The sequence below is a fragment of the Anser brachyrhynchus genome (genome assembly GCF_964034855.1).
Source record: "Anser brachyrhynchus genome assembly, chromosome: 2".
Lineage (NCBI taxonomy): Eukaryota > Metazoa > Chordata > Aves > Anseriformes > Anatidae > Anser > Anser brachyrhynchus.
The window spans coordinates 62,682,107-62,701,003 of record NC_137695.1 but is presented as its reverse complement, the minus strand read 5'-3'; the positions used below and the strand labels follow the sequence as shown (position 1 = coordinate 62,701,003).

Here is an 18,897-nt window from a genome sequence, read left to right as displayed (position 1 = left end):
AGCCTGGTGGCAGAGCTCAAGGAGGAGGTGGAGAGGTTGAGGGCCATCAGGGAGTGTGAGCGGGAAATAGACCTGTGGAGCAACTCCCTGCAAGACTTGAAGGAAAGGCACCGGGGTGAGACACCCCAAACAAGGGTGGACCCCTTGCCCTGTCGAGCAGAGGGAGGGGACCTAGGAGATGAGGAGGAATGGAAACAGGTCCCTACTGGATGTCGCAGGCAACCCCCCTCCCTACCAGCCCTGCCTCCTCAGGTGCCCATACACAACAGGTTTGAGACCCTGGAGCTTGAGAGACTGGTGGGTGAGGATGAGGTGAACAGTCTACCCAGGAGGATGCCTAGGGCGAGGAAGTCAACTCCACACCTCAGGATTGCCTCCACTAAGAAAGAAAGAAGGGTGATCGTTGTAGGTGACTGCCTTCTCAGGGAAACAGAGGGCCCTATTTGTTGACCTGACCCTACCCGTAGGGAAGTCTGCTGCCGCCCTGGGGCCAGGGTCAGGGACATTGCCAGAAAGCTTCCTAACCTAGTTTGCCCCTCTGACTACTATCCTCTTTTGATAGTCCAGGCTGGCAGAGTTGATATTGCAGAGAGAAGCCTGAAGGCTATCAAATGGGACTTTAGGGACTTTAGAGATGAGTGGTTGGAAAGCTGCCTGGCAGAAAAGGACCTGGGAGTATTGGTTGATAGTCAGCTGAATATGAGCCAGCAGTGTGCTCAGGTGGCCAAGAAGGCCAACAGCATCCTGGCTTGTATAAGAAGCAGTGTGGCCAGCAGGACTAGGGAAGTGATTGTCCCCCTGTACTCAGCTCTGGTAAGGCCGCACCTCAAGTACTGTGTTCAGTTTTGGGCCCCTCGCTACAAGAAGGACATGGAGGTGCTCGAGCGAGTCCAGAGAAGGGCAACGAAGCTGGCGAGGGGTCTGGAGAACAAGTCTTACGAGGAGCGGCTGAGGGAGCTGGTCTTGTTCAGCCTGGAGAAGAGGAGGCTCAGGGGCGACCTTATCGCTCTCTATAGGTACCTTAAAGGGGGCTGTAGCGAGGTGGGGGTTGGTCTATTCTCCCACGTGCCTGGTGAAAGGACAAGGGGGAATGGGCTAAAGTTGTGCCAGTGGAGGTTTAGGTTGGCTATTAGGAAAAATTTCTTTACTGAAAGGGTTGTTAGGCATTGGAATAGGCTGCCCAGGGAAGTGGTTGAGTTATCATCCCTGGAGGTCTTTAAAAGATGTTTAGATGTAGAGCTTAGTGATATGATTTAGGGGAGGACTTGTTAGTGTTAGGTCAGAGGTTGGACTAGGTGATCTTGGAGGTCTCTTCCAGCCTAGATGATTCTGTGATCTGTGATCTGTGGATTCCTTTAAATCAATGCAGGGTGTTGTTTTTTACTCAGGACTAAGAGTTTGCTTGGGAAACTACCATTCACCATCCAGAAGTCAAGACAGAGCTCAAAACTGATGTGAACAATGATTTCAAGTGTTACAAAAAGGTTTTCTCTGCTTATGCATATGAACCATGTACATCTTCGAAAGGAAGTAAGAATGACACATCTTTTCTCAGGTTAGTGCAGAAGGCAGCCAGTAACTCATTTAAGATAGCTGTGTCATTAGTGAGGGTGGGAAAAGTTTTGATATTGCTCAAATCTTCTACATTTTTTTTGAACATTCTCATATTTTGCAGAAAGATACAAGGTGGTTTTTTTTTGTTTGTTTGTTTTATGTTTTGTTTTTGTTTGTTTTGTTTTGTTTTAACTGTGGCATGGACCACATATGCCTTCTGCTCCTTCTTCTCCTCGGATGAGAGACCAGAAACTCTGAATAATTTCTTTCAACCTGTATTTGTAGCAAGCTTTTGAGCTCACAAACCAGGGAAACAATCCACTCATGAGGATTTTCGCATCTAGGATATTAGTGCTTTCTTCCACTGAGCTACTGCTTGAGGATAATTCCTTCAGTCCCTCAGCTGAGCTCTGGGATCTCCGTTCTGAGCAAGTGTTCAAAGGACTAAGCAGAAATCACTTCAGCCCAGGGTTCTCCTTTCTCTGCTGAGTCCCTTTGCTGTGTGGCCATGGGTTGGTTTTGGTAAGAAATTCCACTGCAGGCTTTCTTCATGAAACTTGTGTCAGATTTACTAGTGGCTCGTGAATAGCTTTTGATCTCCAGGTGTTATTGACTGTTGATGAAAAAACACTGTCTTGGACAAGTACTTAACCCACTCTAACACAAATTGCTGTGTTCAATACCTTGCTCTCTTTTCCTGGCAATAATAAAAATCTCTGCTTTCTACAAACCTAGCATGACTTGCCATGGTTGAAACGAGATATTAATCAGGTTCAGCTGTCCATATCAAACTGTCCAGCAATTAATGTTAAGAGTAAAACAAAGGTAAATATTCCATCCTTGGTAATCTGTAATTATACTAGTTTGTTTTTTTTTTTTCTTTCTATGTGCATTCAACGTTCTTTTTTCTCAGCAGGCTCAATGGTATAAGAATGATACTTGGAAGAAGAGATAGAGTTGTAGTGTTGAAAATGTGCAATGAATCACAGTCTAAAGGCTTTGAAAATAGATGTGGAGACTAGCCATGCAGCTTTGTAGACTTCACACTGGTTGAAGAAACTTGCCCCAAGGATTCAGACAGTCCGTGTGGTTTGCATGTTAATTGGAGTTGACTAGTATCCAGACTGTGGTGGTGTTAATCTTCTCTGGAGTGATATGTAATGCTATTTAAAAAAAAAAAAATCAACAGCATAAACACAAGCCCTCTACCTAAGTAGATAAATATTTGTACACAGATAGTCTTATTTATAACACAAAGGAGAATGCTTGGAGCAGTTATTCAGAAATTTTGTTTCAAGAATACTCTAAAAACAGCTTCACTTTTTCCTGTTTCTCAGTGGGGATTTGGAGTGGTTTTGGGTCTTTGAGCTGTGTAACTTTCATGGACTAAGTTCAGTTGCTGTTTCTATTTGCTTTCTATCTCCCTGAGTCTTAAGCAGGATAGCAAATATTTTAGAGAAACATTAAAAAGAGTAAAAACAGGGCTGAGTATATTGGCATTATTTGCAGATGCTCTCAGAGCTTTTTACAGTGAATGGATATAGGTATTTCCCTTGGAAGGGCAGTGTGGGAGGCCATGTTATGGAAATGGCCTATGCCCCTTTTCCAAAATTTTACACTTACCTGAGTTTTCTGTTGGATCAGAGGAAGTTAAAAATGCTTAGCATTGCACAGGGCATGGATTTGCTTTGGGCTCTTTAGGGATTATTCCAAGGACTAAAATGTGAAATAACTGTACAGAGAAAAACAGTTCTCGAACTTTTTCCATAGTATTTGGCACGCATCACAGACAATTTCTGGACTGGAGGAACAGCTTCCCTTGGAAATCTCATTAAGAAAGGTATTAGCTGTATCTTACCATAATTGTACAACCGGATTTAGAGCTAATATTGTATGGCCAACACTTCTCTGTAGGTGCTTTTCTGATGACCATAATCTGAGAAACACTTGTGGCGTGTGCCATGATCTTAAGACAGCTTAATATTAGAGATGGCTAATACCTGCTATCTGGCCTGGGGTCTCCTTGTTCACAGTAACTGACAGCTTCTTCTACAATTAGCTCCCTGGACTTCAATGGAACTAGGTCCAGCAGATCTGTGGAAATTTTTAGTTCTGCTACTGAAAGGATAAAAACAAAACAAAACAAAACAAAAAAAAGAAAAATATAGGTTTTGATCACTCTGAAATGAACCTTTAAAAGCAGAAGAAAACATGCTTTGGTTGAAAAAGCATTTTGTTCATGCAAAATAGCATGCTTCATTTTCAGACAATTACAGTAAAAGCAAAGTAAATAATGATTTGGATTCATTGAATTGATTATGATAATTGTATCAGTATGTTTCTTTTAGTCAGTAGCCCGACAGAAGACTCATTTTCCTATGAAGTGGTGCATGTAACTGAACCCTACTCACTTGCTACTGTGACTAGTGTATGAGGCAAAGACAGGAACTCAGAATCTTATAGAATCATAGAATATTCCAAGTTGGAAGGGACCCACAAGGATCATCAAGCCCAACTCCCAGCACCACGCAGGTCAACCCAGAAATTCAGACCACGTGACTAAGTGCACAGTCCAAACACTTCTTAAACTCCAACAGGCTTGGTGCAGTGACTGCTTCCCTGGGGAGACCGTTCCAGTGCGCGACAACCCTCTCAGTGAAGAACCTCTTCCTGATGTCTAGCCTGAACCTCTCCTGCCACAGCTTGACACCATTCCCGCGGGTCCTATCACTCTTGCCCTCTGTTTCCACTACCTTAGCACAAGATCCTGAAAATAAAATGTGTGAAAAGTTTGTTGTAATGTTTTTATTTCAGTTAAAATGGTTTGCTGAATTTGATTGAATTCCAGAATTCAGTCACCCCAAAACTGCATTTTCCAGCTAATAAATTTGCCTGGATGCCCTTCAATGGGACACTCTGACCTTACCTTTATGATTGCAGTTAGGACTATCTCAATGAAACTGAGATACATGAAATGAATTAAGGACAAACTATCACCGGGCTCTTATTTAGTAAAGGTAACTGGCAGCAGCTGCTGTGACTCGATGAGTCAGAAATAGTTATAGATAATGGATGGTAAGGCAATTTTTTTTTTCACAAGAGCAGCTGATCTTGTGACAAGGTTTTATTATAACAACTGTACTTCTGTTTTGCTAAATGATTGATGCACACAGTACTCTGCATAATCTTCGGTGATGAATGTTGGTGCCATGAAGCAACATTTACTCACTGTGCTATTACTGAACATGAATTTTGATTGACTTGTGGCATAGAGCTGCCGGGTACTTAAATCAATGAAATAAAAGTCAAGAAGAGGCAAAGATGATGTTCCTCCTGCGATATTAACTCCTTTGTCTTGTGTACAGTTTCTGGTAAGAAGTTAATGGGTTACATCTCTAGATTCCTCACACATGGGAAGAGGGAAAGAGAAGGCATGTGAACCACTGCTTGCTGTTTAGGTGTGAAAGCTGTGGTGTTTTTTTTTTGGTTTGGTTTGGTTTTTGGTTTTGAATTTTTTTGTGTGTGCATGTGTGTTTGTTTATTTGTTTGCTTGCTTTTTGTTTTTCTCTTCCTCCCTTCCTGCATTGGCAAGAAAAGCTGGGAATATCTAAGGAGGGATCAGTGGTTTTGGCTCTAGGAAGGAGGTGCATTCAGCTTCCCCATGTGCTGCTGCCTGAGGAAGCTATTGACCTAAAAGGTAGAGGAGAACCTTTCCCAGCTCTGCTCATCCTTCTAAAAGCATTGCCGCTCATACCTGGTGGTGCAGTTACACAGAAGAGAAGTATGAGAGCACGAAGGCACGTTTCCTCTTCCATGGGGCTGGAGTTGCTCTGTGGATTACCTCAGCTGGGTTCCAGGATTGGAGGAAATGTGCTGGTATGGCTGAGTGCTCTCTAATGGCTTACAGAGGTGGGAAGAATTGTGTTGAGTATGTTTGTACATCCCCGACCTTTCCATCCCCATTCTCACATCAGGAATGAAGTACAGAACAATACTTCTGCTTTCTTGACTACAAACAAGCAGATGAGATAATCTGCCCAGAGATGAAGGGTCCACCTCTTTTTTGAGATTCTTTATATGTCTAAATATATAGTTGTGTGTCAGTGGTACCACTGCCAGTAGGAGTGGTGTTTATGTGACCTAGCCAGAGAAACATAGATGTTTTTATTATTTTTGTTCTCTGCAGCCTCAGTGTTTAGGAGGATAGGGGGAGAAGAAGGAAACCCAGGAGGAAGAAGATGTTGGTGCAGTGCACATAGGCAGTCTGGATGCTTCTCAGCTCTTCCATGAAATCAAGCTCATTGGAGACTGGTTTCTCCTGAAATCATTGACGCCATGGCAGTATTGTAATAGCAAGCGAATACAGATATTCACTTCATGTTAAGAACTTCATTTATCTGGCTAGTGTAGGAGGTTGGGCTCCAAATGTGGTTAATAAAGTGAGAGTAAGGAATCAGTTTAGGGCACATAAATTGGTCTTGAGCTCTGCATTACTGTGTGGAAAAGCTTATCTTACTCCATGGACTATAGAAAAAGCTGAAGAAAACTAGTCTGCTAAGTTGAAGCCAGATTTTAGAGGACACAGCTACTCTTCTATGTTTCTGCATCATGAGCAGGACAAATTGCAACTTGTGATTTCTGCTACGCAGTTAAAAATACACTTCAATGTTTATTTAACTGCTGTCTAATGAGGATGAAGACACTGACCAAAATGTTTTAACATGGTAAATCTTTATCCCACGGTCTTTTTAAACGAATGTGTTTTTTTGTTTTGTTTTTTTTTTCTTTTCTAATTTTTAAGAATGTACCTTCTTGGATTTTTTTTAAATATTGAGATTCACTCTTTACTTTTACATTTTGTTCTCTTTTTTTTCTTTTTTTTTTTTCCCCCTTTTTCTAATTTGGCACACAGTAGAGTGAAGGAGAAGAGACAAAAGAAAATTGTGCAAATATATTAATTGTCTTTGATAGAGGAGAAACAACACATTTTAAAAGGGAATCTGCACAAATTTTTGTTTTCAGAAAGTCTCTTCCCTCTAGTAATTATTTAATAGAGAAACTTCCATGAATTTTATTTAATACAGATGGGATGGTCTAAAGGTGACTTCGTGGTCTAATGAAAATTATGGTATTTCCTTAACCTTGTGTAGTGTTTCTGCAGTAGTATTTCTAAATATACTCAAATACACCTTTGCATATGTGTAAACCTGTCATCATAAATAGCTGACATTTACCAACAGATACTGCTCAAGATGTTACTTGCTTTATTATGCCTGGAATGAAATAACCCTCTCTTAGCTCCTCTGCTAAATTCCAAATTATTTCTGTTTTAACTTATTTCAGCATGAGTAGGGGACTTTGATATTTCAGTGACTTATTTGAGTCTAAATATAATGTGATGTTTGTCTGTCACCATTGTTCCTGATCTGTGAAAAGTATTTTTTGTTGATTTCTTCTATATGAATAAAAAACCTCTGTAGACTTCCACAAGTTTTCATATGCCTATCATGTATTCTAGGTCTCTTGCTGGATCCAGTTTTGAACTGATGCTCATTCTCAAACCTGTTTCAAACCTCTCAAACCTCTTTCAGGTTGCGGTCTTTGGTAAAGCAGTTAGAGAGAGGGGAAGCTTCAGTTGTAGACCTAAAGAAGAATTTGGAATATGCTGCAACTGTTCTTGAGTCAGTATACATTGATGAAACTAGGTGAGTTAACCACAGATATCATCATTCATCTTATATCTAGTACCAATAACACAAAATTGTAATTTACACATCAGTTGGAAAAGTTGTTGTTGCCAAGATTTATTACTCACAGACAATATGTTTTTAATCATTAAAATATTGTATTTCACAGAGAGCAGATCTTCAGTCCTTGGTCTAAAAGCTTCTTTACATTTCCCAGGGCAGAAGGAAGATCAAAAGCAATCATAAGTTTAATATATTCTCTTAGAGAAAGGTTTTCATAATAATTGGTTCCCACTTTTTCTGAAAGTTTCTAAGGAAAGTTCTAAATTGGTACCCCTCTATTCCGTTTGAATAGTGTTAAATCTTTTCATTTGTATCAAGACTTCGAAATTATTACTTTTTTTTTAGTCCAGGTCATGATAGAGGTAGACTGGTAAGACGCTGGAGAGGAGTTCCCCTTCTTTTTATGTGCTGTTTCCCCAGTGCTAAATGTACTTCTAGAGTCACCTTAGATGATCAGAATAGGAAAGGAGAGGACTGGGAAGTTAGACATGACTGTCAATGATATCTGAAGGGCTGAAAGGTCAGGAATATTGATGAGAGGAAAATGAGAAGTGAGTGGATGATTATGTCATTGTGCTTCAGAAAGTTGATACTTCTTGTTTGTCAGCCTAGCAGTAAGTTTCACAATCTGGCATTTAACTATACAAGAGAATAAACAACCTGTTGAAGACTTGTAGAAATATGTTTCATTAGGGCTTACAAACTGAAGGCATTTAACAACTGCTTTTAGTAGAATATATGTACATTTCTTTTTGGTGAATGATGATGTAATGCTCTCCAAGGCAGTCTACTTACCCATCATTTTCCTTCCCCTTCTAGGCGACTACTGGACACAGAAGATGAGCTCAGTGACATCCAGTCCGACTCTGTGCCCTCAGAGGTCCGGGACTGGTTGGCTTCTACCTTCACACGACAAATGGGGATGATGCTCAAAAGGACTGAGGAAAAGCCCCGGTTCAGAAGTATTGTCCATGCAGTACAAGCGGGAATATTTGTGGAAAGGTAAAGGAGCATGTAATTACTTTGTTCTGGTAGCTGCCCAGTTACTGCGGGTTGCACCTGTAGTATTAAATACAGAATACTTTAATAAGTTTCTAATGATGTTTCTACACAGATCTGATTATCACCTGGAAACCTGGTGCTGCTGAAGCAGCACATTCTGATCAATTCTTAGCATAATACAGGTGTAATAGCACAGTTGAAATAATTTTGACAGAGAATATACACCTCTGCATAGCCCTAGGTCAGGAGTCAAAGTTTTTAAAATTCAGTAAACCCAGACCAGGCCCTTCCTTGCCTGTTTACCTCTGCTGTCTGGTTATTTCTTAGGAAGAACTGCTAAGAAACAAAAGAAAATTCTATATCATAGTATTACTGGCCTGAATTGCATAGTACATGTATGGACCAAGACTGACGTGAAATATTTGGAGCTTAGAGGGGATTTAAAAAAATCCATTGAGACCTCTCAGCCTTTTCAGTCATGATTTGCATCAGAACGTACTGCTAAAATTGATATAGTCATTTAAATTTCCACTCATTTCCACACTTACCTTTTCTTATTGAGTAACCTCTCTTCCCTGACATTCTTCCTTCAAGCAAGGAGGGCTGGTGCATGTGAAACAGCCAGGAGACTTCAGACAGCAGGTCCCAGGTCTCTACAGCAAAATTCAAGTCAGGAGTGAATGCGCTGGGAGAGACTTCCATGACACTGAAGAGCACCCTTTCACTGTTTATCAGAATTGCATTGAGTGCCTAGCAGTTTTCTGTGTAGGAGGGTGGGTGTATCAGACAGCATACCACAGGTCATACAGATACACAGAGCTTCCTCCTACATATTTAAGAAGTTACTTAAAGTGCAAGAAATTACTGTAGATGTGTTAAGAGTGGCAGCAATTGTGATAAGTCTAACAGGACAGCATCACTTGTCATTTCTCTCTGGAAAAGATTTCTCCCAGGTTTGACAGGCTATTTGTGAATTAACCCTCACTCTCAGGGAGGGACTTGCTCAACAAAGAAATAAATGAACCGCAGAGATCTGGCTGCAGGAGGCTGTTTTCCAGTTGATCTGAGTCACTGTGGCCTTAAAGAGGAAACATTCAGATGTGATACGGCACCAGAGGAAGGTTGTTGCTCTCCTGAGCTAAGGGAGAGGGACTCTGCCTGAGTCATCACTTAAGAGAAAACTACTGTGTCCTGGCAGAAGGAGAAGACAGCTTTCCATCACCTCTTTTTAGTTCTGCATTGCTTAAGTACAATAAAGGGTGAGCTGTGGAAAAGCATTTTAGCCGTGTCAATGTTTCTGTATTCACCAAGCCTATTAAAATGTGTGGCTTGAAAACAAGTTTAAAATCTAGTACATACTTTGGTGCTTTGCTTAGTATAGTTGCAGATATTGATTGTTGGCTTATTCTCTCTCATATGTACACAGAGAACACCTAAAAGATTTTATACCAATCTTAATAAATAAATAAACAAATAAATAAATAGACAAAAGTAGCAGCTGTACCAAACTGGAGATGATTTATTGCAGACAATAAATGATTTTTAAAGTACAGGATTAGCTTGCATGCTAGACCGGCAAGGACAGTGTGGTTATCTGCAGTGGAAAATGAGGAACATCTTGTCTATTTGAGAGTAGCATTTCCCTCTGATGAAGATCTGCTATTGACAGATTCTTCTGATGTCCTGTCAGGTGATCAAGGTATGAGATACTGGGAAGTGTATCGTCCCAAGTTAGGCTATACAATAAGAATGGTACAGAGAGTATGTGTACAAGTTAGAAAGAAGAAGAAATTAAAAAACAAATTGCAGTTAGGGTTTGCTGGGCTGAGCAAGGTCTCCTGTAATGGTGTGTTGCCTTATTGGTTTATTTTGTTTGTTTGTTTTTGTTTAATTTTATTTATGTGTTGATTTAACTATTTTATCTTGGCAGAATGTACAGACGAACATCAAATATGGTTGGTTTGAGCTACCCACCAGCTGTAATTGGAGTGCTAAAGGTAATCCTGATAAAAAGGTGCAGGGCATGGGCATGTCTGTACAAACCATCAGGGTGACAGTGATATTTGACTTGGGAGTCTTTGCACTTGCCTTTTTCTCCTCTCTGATGTTTAGTTTAGTTTATCTACATTAATAATTTACTGGCCTAAGAGAATATTCTTTCAATAAAAGGAACAACAGGGTTCAAGGCTTCGGCCATTTTCAAGTTGTGAAGGTTACAGCTCTGTTCTAGTTTCCAGCAATTAAACTGATCACTTCATAACATGCTAAAATCAATCACAACCTTGCACAGTGAAGAAAGAAAACATGGGTGCAGAGAAATGGAGAAAGGAAAGTATCAGTTGCTGTGAGAGGAGGGATGTTCTTGTATGTCTTAGCTTTAGGTCTTCAAAGGGACAATCATCTTAGGAATAATAGTCTTTTGTGAGTTTTGAAATTTCAGAGAAAGACCAAGAGGTCACAAGTAGTCTGACAAAAATAAAATTCAATTCATTGGGCAATCGCAAGGTTTTTGATTTAGGCAAGAATTATCAAGACCACAAATACAGGTTAGCCTGGATGGTTCAACCATGCCATGCAGTGATGAAAAAAGGTGACACAAAGGGGAATATATAAGGACATTACATGTAAAGCTTGTGAAACAGTCCTTCTGCTCTACTCTACACAGGAAAGACCTACAGTTAGGGTACCGAATCCTTTTCTTTTTGGACAGTACAACTGATCAAAAGATAATGGAGCAATCACAGAAGGTCCACTGAGTGCAACAAGAATGATGACCTTCATGTACAGAATTGTAGCATTTATTCACACCTTTTTCCAACCACAGATTTACAAGTGTTAGCTTCACTCCTGCAAATGGGATCTAAAGTCTTGTTTTAGAACTACACCTCATAGCCAGATTATGGGGGAACACATCTATAATGGTACCTCTTTTCCGGAGTAACAAGACAGTCCAAGACCTGTCGGCTACTCTCAGCTGACTTAAACCTCACAGAAGCCCTTTCTATGTTTTTAAGTTATTGAGGATGATAAACAGAACCGATTAAGCTAGAGTAAGTTAAGACACATCAATAACAACAAAGGCATTGACTAATTTTGTTCAGGGTCAAATAATGCCTGCTTGGCTACTGTGCACTCCAGGATGTGTTTTGTTTTTTTAAACTATTTTGAGAACGTATCTCTGCTTGGATGGCCTTGGGGTAGGTAACAGACATGGTTGAAATAAGAATTACTTGTTTTTAAGAAGTGTTCTGTCTTTGAAATAATACTTCATCTTAAATTTCTCAGTCCCATTTCCTTAATGGGAAATGGTACATTTCTTGCTTGTTTCAGTCCAGTACAGCCAACTAAAGAAAAAAATCCCCAAACTTACAGCTACCTGACTGCTTGGTGAGCTCTGTAAAATGAGCTAATAGTTTAAGCATGAAAAATGGTATAGGATGTACCACAGACATCTCTTCAGCTGGTCTATGTTGCCATAATCAATATTCTCTTTAGAGTTACAGTAATAAGGACAAGGGCTGAGATGACACGGACTGAAGACTAGTTTATTTTTGAATTTTGTGCTCTTTTTTTTGCTGTGGTGACCAACAAGATGCCTGCACTGAGTAAACCAAAGCTGTGGAATCAGCTTGTGAAAATGAGGCTGGTTTTAATAAAACAATGAAATACTGTAGCTTATGCAAAGAGTGTGGATGGAGTGGTAGCAGTGCAAGTCCGAGGCATATTCTCTCTCCCTTTTTCAGTGGGTGAGAAGTTAGGCAATATTTGAATTGGTTCCACAGCATCTCTTTCTCTCTGTGTATGTATCTCAGATACTGATTTTTGTACTGCCATAGATAGTTGCTTTTCTGCATGACATGGGTGTAATGATGTAAGACGTAGTGCTATAAAAGGAATGATCAGATTTGTATCACATTTGAATATTGGCCATGCATGCCATTCATACGGATGTGTGAATAAGTGTGTTCATTTACCTGGCAAGTTTTGGTGATCTGCTGTTCAGCAGTGTAGTGCTAGAGATAGAACTTAATAGTAACTAACTGCTGAAATATTTAACTGCTTTAGATTTTTTTTTTCTTTTTTTCTTTTTCAGCCTTTTCTGATGCCTAGGCTGTCCTGGAAGTATTTTCTGGGCTAGCTAATATGCATGTATGCAGAAACTGTAGTCTCTTCCAAAGTGACAGTATCTGCAATTATTTAGTATCTGCAATATAGACATCAGCTTGACTGTGGCTACAAGAAATTGTCAGGCCTACCAGTAATGTTGAAAAGATAGCATCCATCCCTGAATCTGCTTGTTGGCTTATAAAGACAGATCAAGTCTCCAAGGTTAAGGACAGATGGAAAGGCAGAAAACTGAACATTTAGGAAGAACTGGAGTTTCACTTTATCTCTAGGTTCCCCCAAAAGATGGAACAATGGCCAAATAATTAAGACACAGGACTGCAAGATAAGATAACCTTGGGTCTGTAGTTAGACTGCAGTGAGCATAGGTAGCATAAGGGCAGTTCATGACACTTTAACTGAGGCTACAGGGCCAGTGACCTAGAAATGAGTAGCAAAGGAAGTTTCCCATCCCTTGCTTCTCCTCCTCTCTTTACTGAGAAGAAAGGTTTTTCTCCTGCAGCACAAAATGCCTGTGAAGTTCTGCTTATCTATAGATCTCTTCCCAATATATGGGTCAATTCTGTGTTAATTTTTTTAAAGGTCAAAAATCCACTATTTTTCAAAGTTTAGATGGTATTGCTGCAAGCCTCTAAGCAATCTGTAACACGTTCATGCTTCTGTTAAGAGGATTTTCCCCGTAGTTCTTTAGGGTAAAATGCTGCTGTCATTACTGTCAATAGCAAAACTTCTGTTCACTAAATGAGAACAAGGATTTTTCCATCAATAAAATCTAAATAATGCTACTGTGAAACTTAGCATCTATTTGGTTAACCACTATTCAGTATAAAAGAACGATTTTGATGTACTGTTTTGCAATTTGGTTCATTTCATCTGCTGCAAGAGCACAAGAAGAAAAAATACATAAAGAAACAAGAAAAAGTAGATAAAAATTTCTTGCTACAAAAAATACATAAAAACAACCCTTTTATTCCTTCAAGATAAGATTGCCTTACGATGAGTTCTATTTCAGCATAGTTGAGACATTAAATTCAATGTCATAGGAACCAGAAGTCAATTATTATATATATGCAAGTGTTAAATTCATTTGCTCCCTTACCTGAGATTAGTGATTGTGAAATAAAAACACTCAAAAACCAGCAAAATATTTAAAGTTGACTGAGTGTATGCTTTGGACTTTTTTTTTTTTTCTTGCTCATTTTCTAGTTTATAGTTAAAGGGCTTCAAAACATGCTTTCTTGGTGGTACTTATTACTCTTTTGGACATTTTCCCTCTCCAACACCTATTGGAAATGTTGAAAAGATGCAATTTATGATTGCTGTTCTGTGACTTTGGCCACAAATAATTTCTGGAGAAGCCTGACCCTGTCTTCATTGTGTGGGCTCTACACAGCTTGTAAAATTAACTGCTCCACCAGGGGATGATTTACTGGGATAGATGGAACAACTTTGATGAAAGCAGCGCTGAATCTCCAGCATCCTTGATATTCACTCACTTTATGACACAAATTAGCCTTTCCTTGGACTGTACTTTCCCAAAAGACATACTCAGCTCTATATAATCAACACTATGTGAATAGCAAAGTTGTTAGGGTCAGCCCACACTGGAGAGAACTGGCCATGACAACAAACAGCAACAGGTTGAGCTTTAAGAGTTTGTTAGAAAAGTATAATTTAGTATTTTTCATGTTTCTACAAAGGATTGTAAATTTTCAGATGGCTCTATTCCTTAACACTGTTCAATGTTATATCTAACACCCCCATTTCATGCTCTGAGAGCCAGCCGTGCATATATGTATATGAAATGCAGTCATCTTTCTTGGTGAAAGTGCCAAAAAGAAATGGGAGCTAACTTGCAACAGTTTGAAAATGGAGGAAAACTTTAATTTATAGATGTCAATCTTTAATATGTGGTTTAGAGAGAGTCCTTTGGATTTGTCCCTGTGGGAAGCACATCTAAATTCTCAGCAGGAAAGAGACCAAAAGCTGGTCCTGTGCCAGATGCAGCTGTGGAGTTGATGTGTATATCATTCCTCTAGCTATAACTTCATCTGCACCTTTACTCTTTGTTGCTAGGAGGAGGAGAGAGAGGTTCATTGGTTTTCAGGAACATCCTATTCTGAGATCGAGGCACTTTATCTTAATAGATAATGAGTGTTGTCAGCTCCAACTGCCTTCCCTAAGAGTTGAGTTTGAACTGAACCTTCTGCAAGAAAGTTTATACTTCACACTATAGCTCTATGAGCTTATAGCTTTCCCTTAGCTTTATGATCTGGGAATTGAACTTTCCCTCCTCCATCTCTTGACTGACCACCCTGCAGCATTACTATATCATTTACAGCTGACTGGAACTCTACCAACTGGAGTTAGATATTTACTTTCATGTTACAAAAATATTTTTTTTATGTCATTATTAGCACTTAATGTAACATTACTGTGATTTTTCTCCTGCTCTGTAGTTTTGTGAAAACCCCAATGAACTCACTTAGCTTTAAAAAAAAATAAAAATTTAAAGCTAATTAAAAAAAATGCTTAAAAAATAGAGTAATGCTGTCTTTGGGCAGTTGAAGCTGCAATAATCACAGCATTCATATTCAGATCTCAAGGAGCTAAGTTACTCTTTGAGTCTAGCAAGATAGTTCTTCTAGATATTTATTATTTTGGTTGACTGTGTAGCAAGTGGTGAAAATATGACCATGGGCCACACTATGGCCATCCCAATGTTTCAGTTACGAAAGCAAAACAAGATTCTTTCTGCATTCAGCTGTTGCCAATTAAATTCTGATATGGTGAATCACTGTGATTAGAATAAACAAGCAACATAAGTGTTCTGAATGGAAGCTTCTTAAACATGAGTCATACAATACTGATGAGTAAATTAAACTCTGCATTAGTTAAATGAAACTGAGAAAGTTTTTAAAAAGAAAAGCTATACACTTACATCCCCTCTCTCATCCACCATTTGTAGATATAAAGTGATAGAAATGGAACTATGATGGTAAAAAGAATGACCATATTAACTGTCTTTTCTACTCATTCTTGCAGAATGTAGACAAGTGGTCCTTCGATGTATTTGCATTAAATGATGCCAGTGGGGATCATGCACTGAAATTCATTTTCTATGAACTTCTCACACGCTATGATCTGATAAACCGTTTCAAGGTCAGTAGTTGTAAGATGGGTTTCTTTTTCCATTTTGCATTTTCTTGAATTTCATTCTTATTCTGCTTGTTCCATTCAGAATGCAATTATTTTAGCTGTATTTGAAGGTGTATATGAAGGCTTTGTGTTCACTGTTGTTTCCCTTAAAAGGTTAGTATAACCTTTTTTTGCAGTAACCAGGGCAAAATGTTATTTAAGTAGATTGCAGTAGGACACCATGTAGTGGGTAGGGCTCCAAACAGCATCCCCATGAAATCTACTACACTTGATCCTGTGGTAATGATGATGCCGTTCTCCTGAGATTCTTGGCAATCTCAAGCATGCAAACAAAAAATGAGAGCTTGGCTTGTTAGTCTCAAATGCTACATATCTTTTACTCCAACTTTGAACAGGCTTACAATTGGATCACAGAAGTATTGCTCTTAAATCTTTACCATTCTCCCCACCCAAATATTCCATTAACCTTACCTCCATTGACACTTTCTCTGGGTGTTCCCACTCGCTTTAACTGGGAAATGTTTACATTTCTCTGACTCCTGTACTTCATGAACTGCCCATGTCTGATGAGAAATGTTTGAAGATGATAATTGAGAATTACATCAGCCCTTGATACATACCCAAGAGGAAAATAACTGTGAAACTCTAACTATAGCAATATGAAAGTGTAGGGTATTTACAGTTTGAGGAAAGCATTGGAGAATCCATGCTGCTAGTTGCATATATATGCAGCTGACACCACCTATGTAGTCTCCTCCATAGAAATCTCCTGAATTTAATTTTCTCTAGTGTGTATGGTTATACTCCTGGAGTTAAAAAGTATGGCAAGCCCATAGTATGGACAGGCTGGATTTGGCAACGAAAAAACAGAGGTTTGATAAATGATACTCTTCTTAATAGAGAATCTCAGACTTGCTATATGATGTATTTAATTGCAAAATCTGGAATGTGGATAGTAAAGCAGTGATATATACCAGAGGGTTGTGAGGGGAACAGACAGACACTTGTGTCCTAAACAGAAATATTTCTCTGGGGGCAATCAATCAAGTACTCTGTTACTTTATGTACTGCATGTGCGCTCCAAACGGCATTGCATAGTGTACTGACCAGTGTGTGTTTATGTGTGTGAATGATTCATCATCCATAACGTAATTAGAGATGGGAAAGCCAGTTGGAGGAAGTGAACTTGATTCACTTTCTCTCTCCAGTGCCTATTTAAGATGTTTTAGGATGCTATTTATTTGTGAAGTATAAACTGCTCTTTGGGGCCTCTTATAAAAATAGTTCCATCCAAATGCTAGCAATTACAGGTGCTTATTTCATTTTTAATTCTGTACTACTTTTCTCAGATCCCCATTTCTGCCCTGGTGTCCTTTGTGGAAGCTCTGGAGGTTGGGTACAGCAAACACAAAAATCCTTATCACAACCTAATGCATGCCGCAGATGTGACACAGACAGTCCATTACCTCCTTTTCAAGACAGGCGTAGTGGTAAGTACAGGAGTTGGCATTCTGAACATGTAATGAGATTACAGCAGTTTTTGTTCAGTAAGGAGATTATGATTATCCACAGTAGAGCCCATTTGCACTGTAGAAAAACTTAATTTGATATGGCTTTACTAATAAAAGTAGAGAATTAGGATTATTTAGAAAAAAGAAGTTGGGTGTGAATATGGATAACTCTTTTAACTGTTCTGAGAGAGAATGGGAGAAAAACCCAAGCTCAATTCTCCACTCTGCCACAGAGTCTGTGAATGAGTGGATGCCTGGGTGAGTCTGGCACGTCAATTTTGCTGGGATTCATTTCACTTAATGTGTAGAAGCAAATTGTCTATGCTTTCTTCTTACTTAAGGGAGCAAGGCAGTAACCTCCAAAGGACAATTCACTCCACTTACCTGGGGTTGACAAGAGCTGTATTTAGAGAAGATGATCTCCATCCAATTCCTACACCAAAACCCTCTGAACTTGCTTACAAAGAAACCTAAGGACAGCTGATGTTTGACAAGAATGACAGGAATGGGCAGAAGTCTTAAACAGAAATACTTATGCATACAATATGTTCCCAAAGTAGTTATCAAGACCAAAAAAAAAAAAAAAAGTTTGAAGAAGTACCAGACAAATTAAAGGAAGATAGATTCTGGAATGGCTATCAAACATTACGGTTTGGTTTCAGTGGGTGGCTCAGAAATTTCCTGACCCATGCATTTGGAAGAGTAGATAATAGGGAACACTCAATGAGTTTTGTTTGCTTTGTTTTCTTGTATTTGCTTTTTTATTATGATTATATTGTATAGTTATTTTAATTTTTTTAATGTCCACACTTGAAAAAAAGTCCTAATGTCAAGAAATTGTGAAGACTGTTGTTGAACAGTCTACAGGAAAAACTAAGCTGGTTGGGTTGGTGTTTCTGGTGATGGCTTGCTGTGCCTGTGCTGCCGTGGTTGCAGGTGATCCCAACACCCCCTGTTTTCCTGGCTAGTTTCAGGGTTTTGCTTTCACAACTTGCAGAGATGAAGCAGGAAGTCATACTGACTGTTAAGCTGTCCTGTGGACTCATGGAGGCAAGTGTCTCCTCTCAGCTATTTCATGGTTTCTTTGCTTCCTTTGGCTCCTGCTGTTTTGAGAAAGTGTGGACCACATGTTTAGAGGACTGGTTGATGGTTTTGTGGGTTAGATTCTGTCAAGCTCAGTCAAATTTGGATAAACTGGAGAGGATGGAGACCCCACAGGCTCCAGGCAGGGGTTCCATGCCTGAGCACCCTCACAGGGACGATCTTTTCCCTTTGCTTAGCTTGGAGTTGTCCATCCTCCAGCATGGGCCTGGTGCCTCTCATCTTTTCACCACTGAGTGCCTGTGAACAAAGTCAGGCATGATAGTCTTCCACGCTCCCAGTAGGCATCTGTAGTCAATATTCATGAGCACCCCGAGCCCTTTTTGGTTAATGCAGACCAAAGGCAGGTCCCTCAGTTTGCCCTTGGATGCCTTGTGCCTTGACCCCTCCCCAGCTTTGAGGACCTGGGCTGGGCCCTTGTGACATACAGCAATGTTTTCCCTGTACTGGGGAGACCAGAAGGGGACACAGGAGTCCACAAGCAGACTCCAAAGTTCCAAAAAAACAGAGGGAGGCACTTACTGGTTTGTTTTTTCTTTTATTCTTGGTTATGTTGTTTTGTTGGTTTTGCTTTTTTATTATTACCATTTTGTATAGTTATTGTGAACTGTCCATTTTCCACTCCTGACAAAAAGTCCTAATGAAGCATCTACAGTGGACCTCAGTGCTGAAGTCCAGCACTTCTTCCTGTTGGA

The 18,897-nt window shown here is 39.6% G+C and overlaps 1 protein-coding gene across 27 annotated transcripts in view; it reads left to right on the top strand.

Moving 5' to 3' along the window:
* The window catches only part of PDE1C (phosphodiesterase 1C), a 396,700-nt gene that overhangs the window by 303,316 nt on the left and 74,487 nt on the right, over positions 1-18,897 (top strand). For 26 of the 27 annotated variants that reach the window (XM_080582959.1, XM_080582939.1, XM_080582961.1 and 23 more), the window contains 5 exons: positions 7,146-7,259; positions 8,124-8,306; positions 10,237-10,303; positions 15,477-15,593; positions 16,940-17,080. In XM_080582959.1, coding sequence (XP_080439085.1) covers positions 7,146-7,259; positions 8,124-8,306; positions 10,237-10,303; positions 15,477-15,593; positions 16,940-17,080 — 622 coding nt within the window. Of the gene's footprint in view, positions 1-1,410; positions 1,556-7,145; positions 7,260-8,123; positions 8,307-10,236; positions 10,304-15,476; positions 15,594-16,939; positions 17,081-18,897 lie in introns of those variants that run through there. The other variant, XM_080582958.1, reaches the window with a different exon arrangement.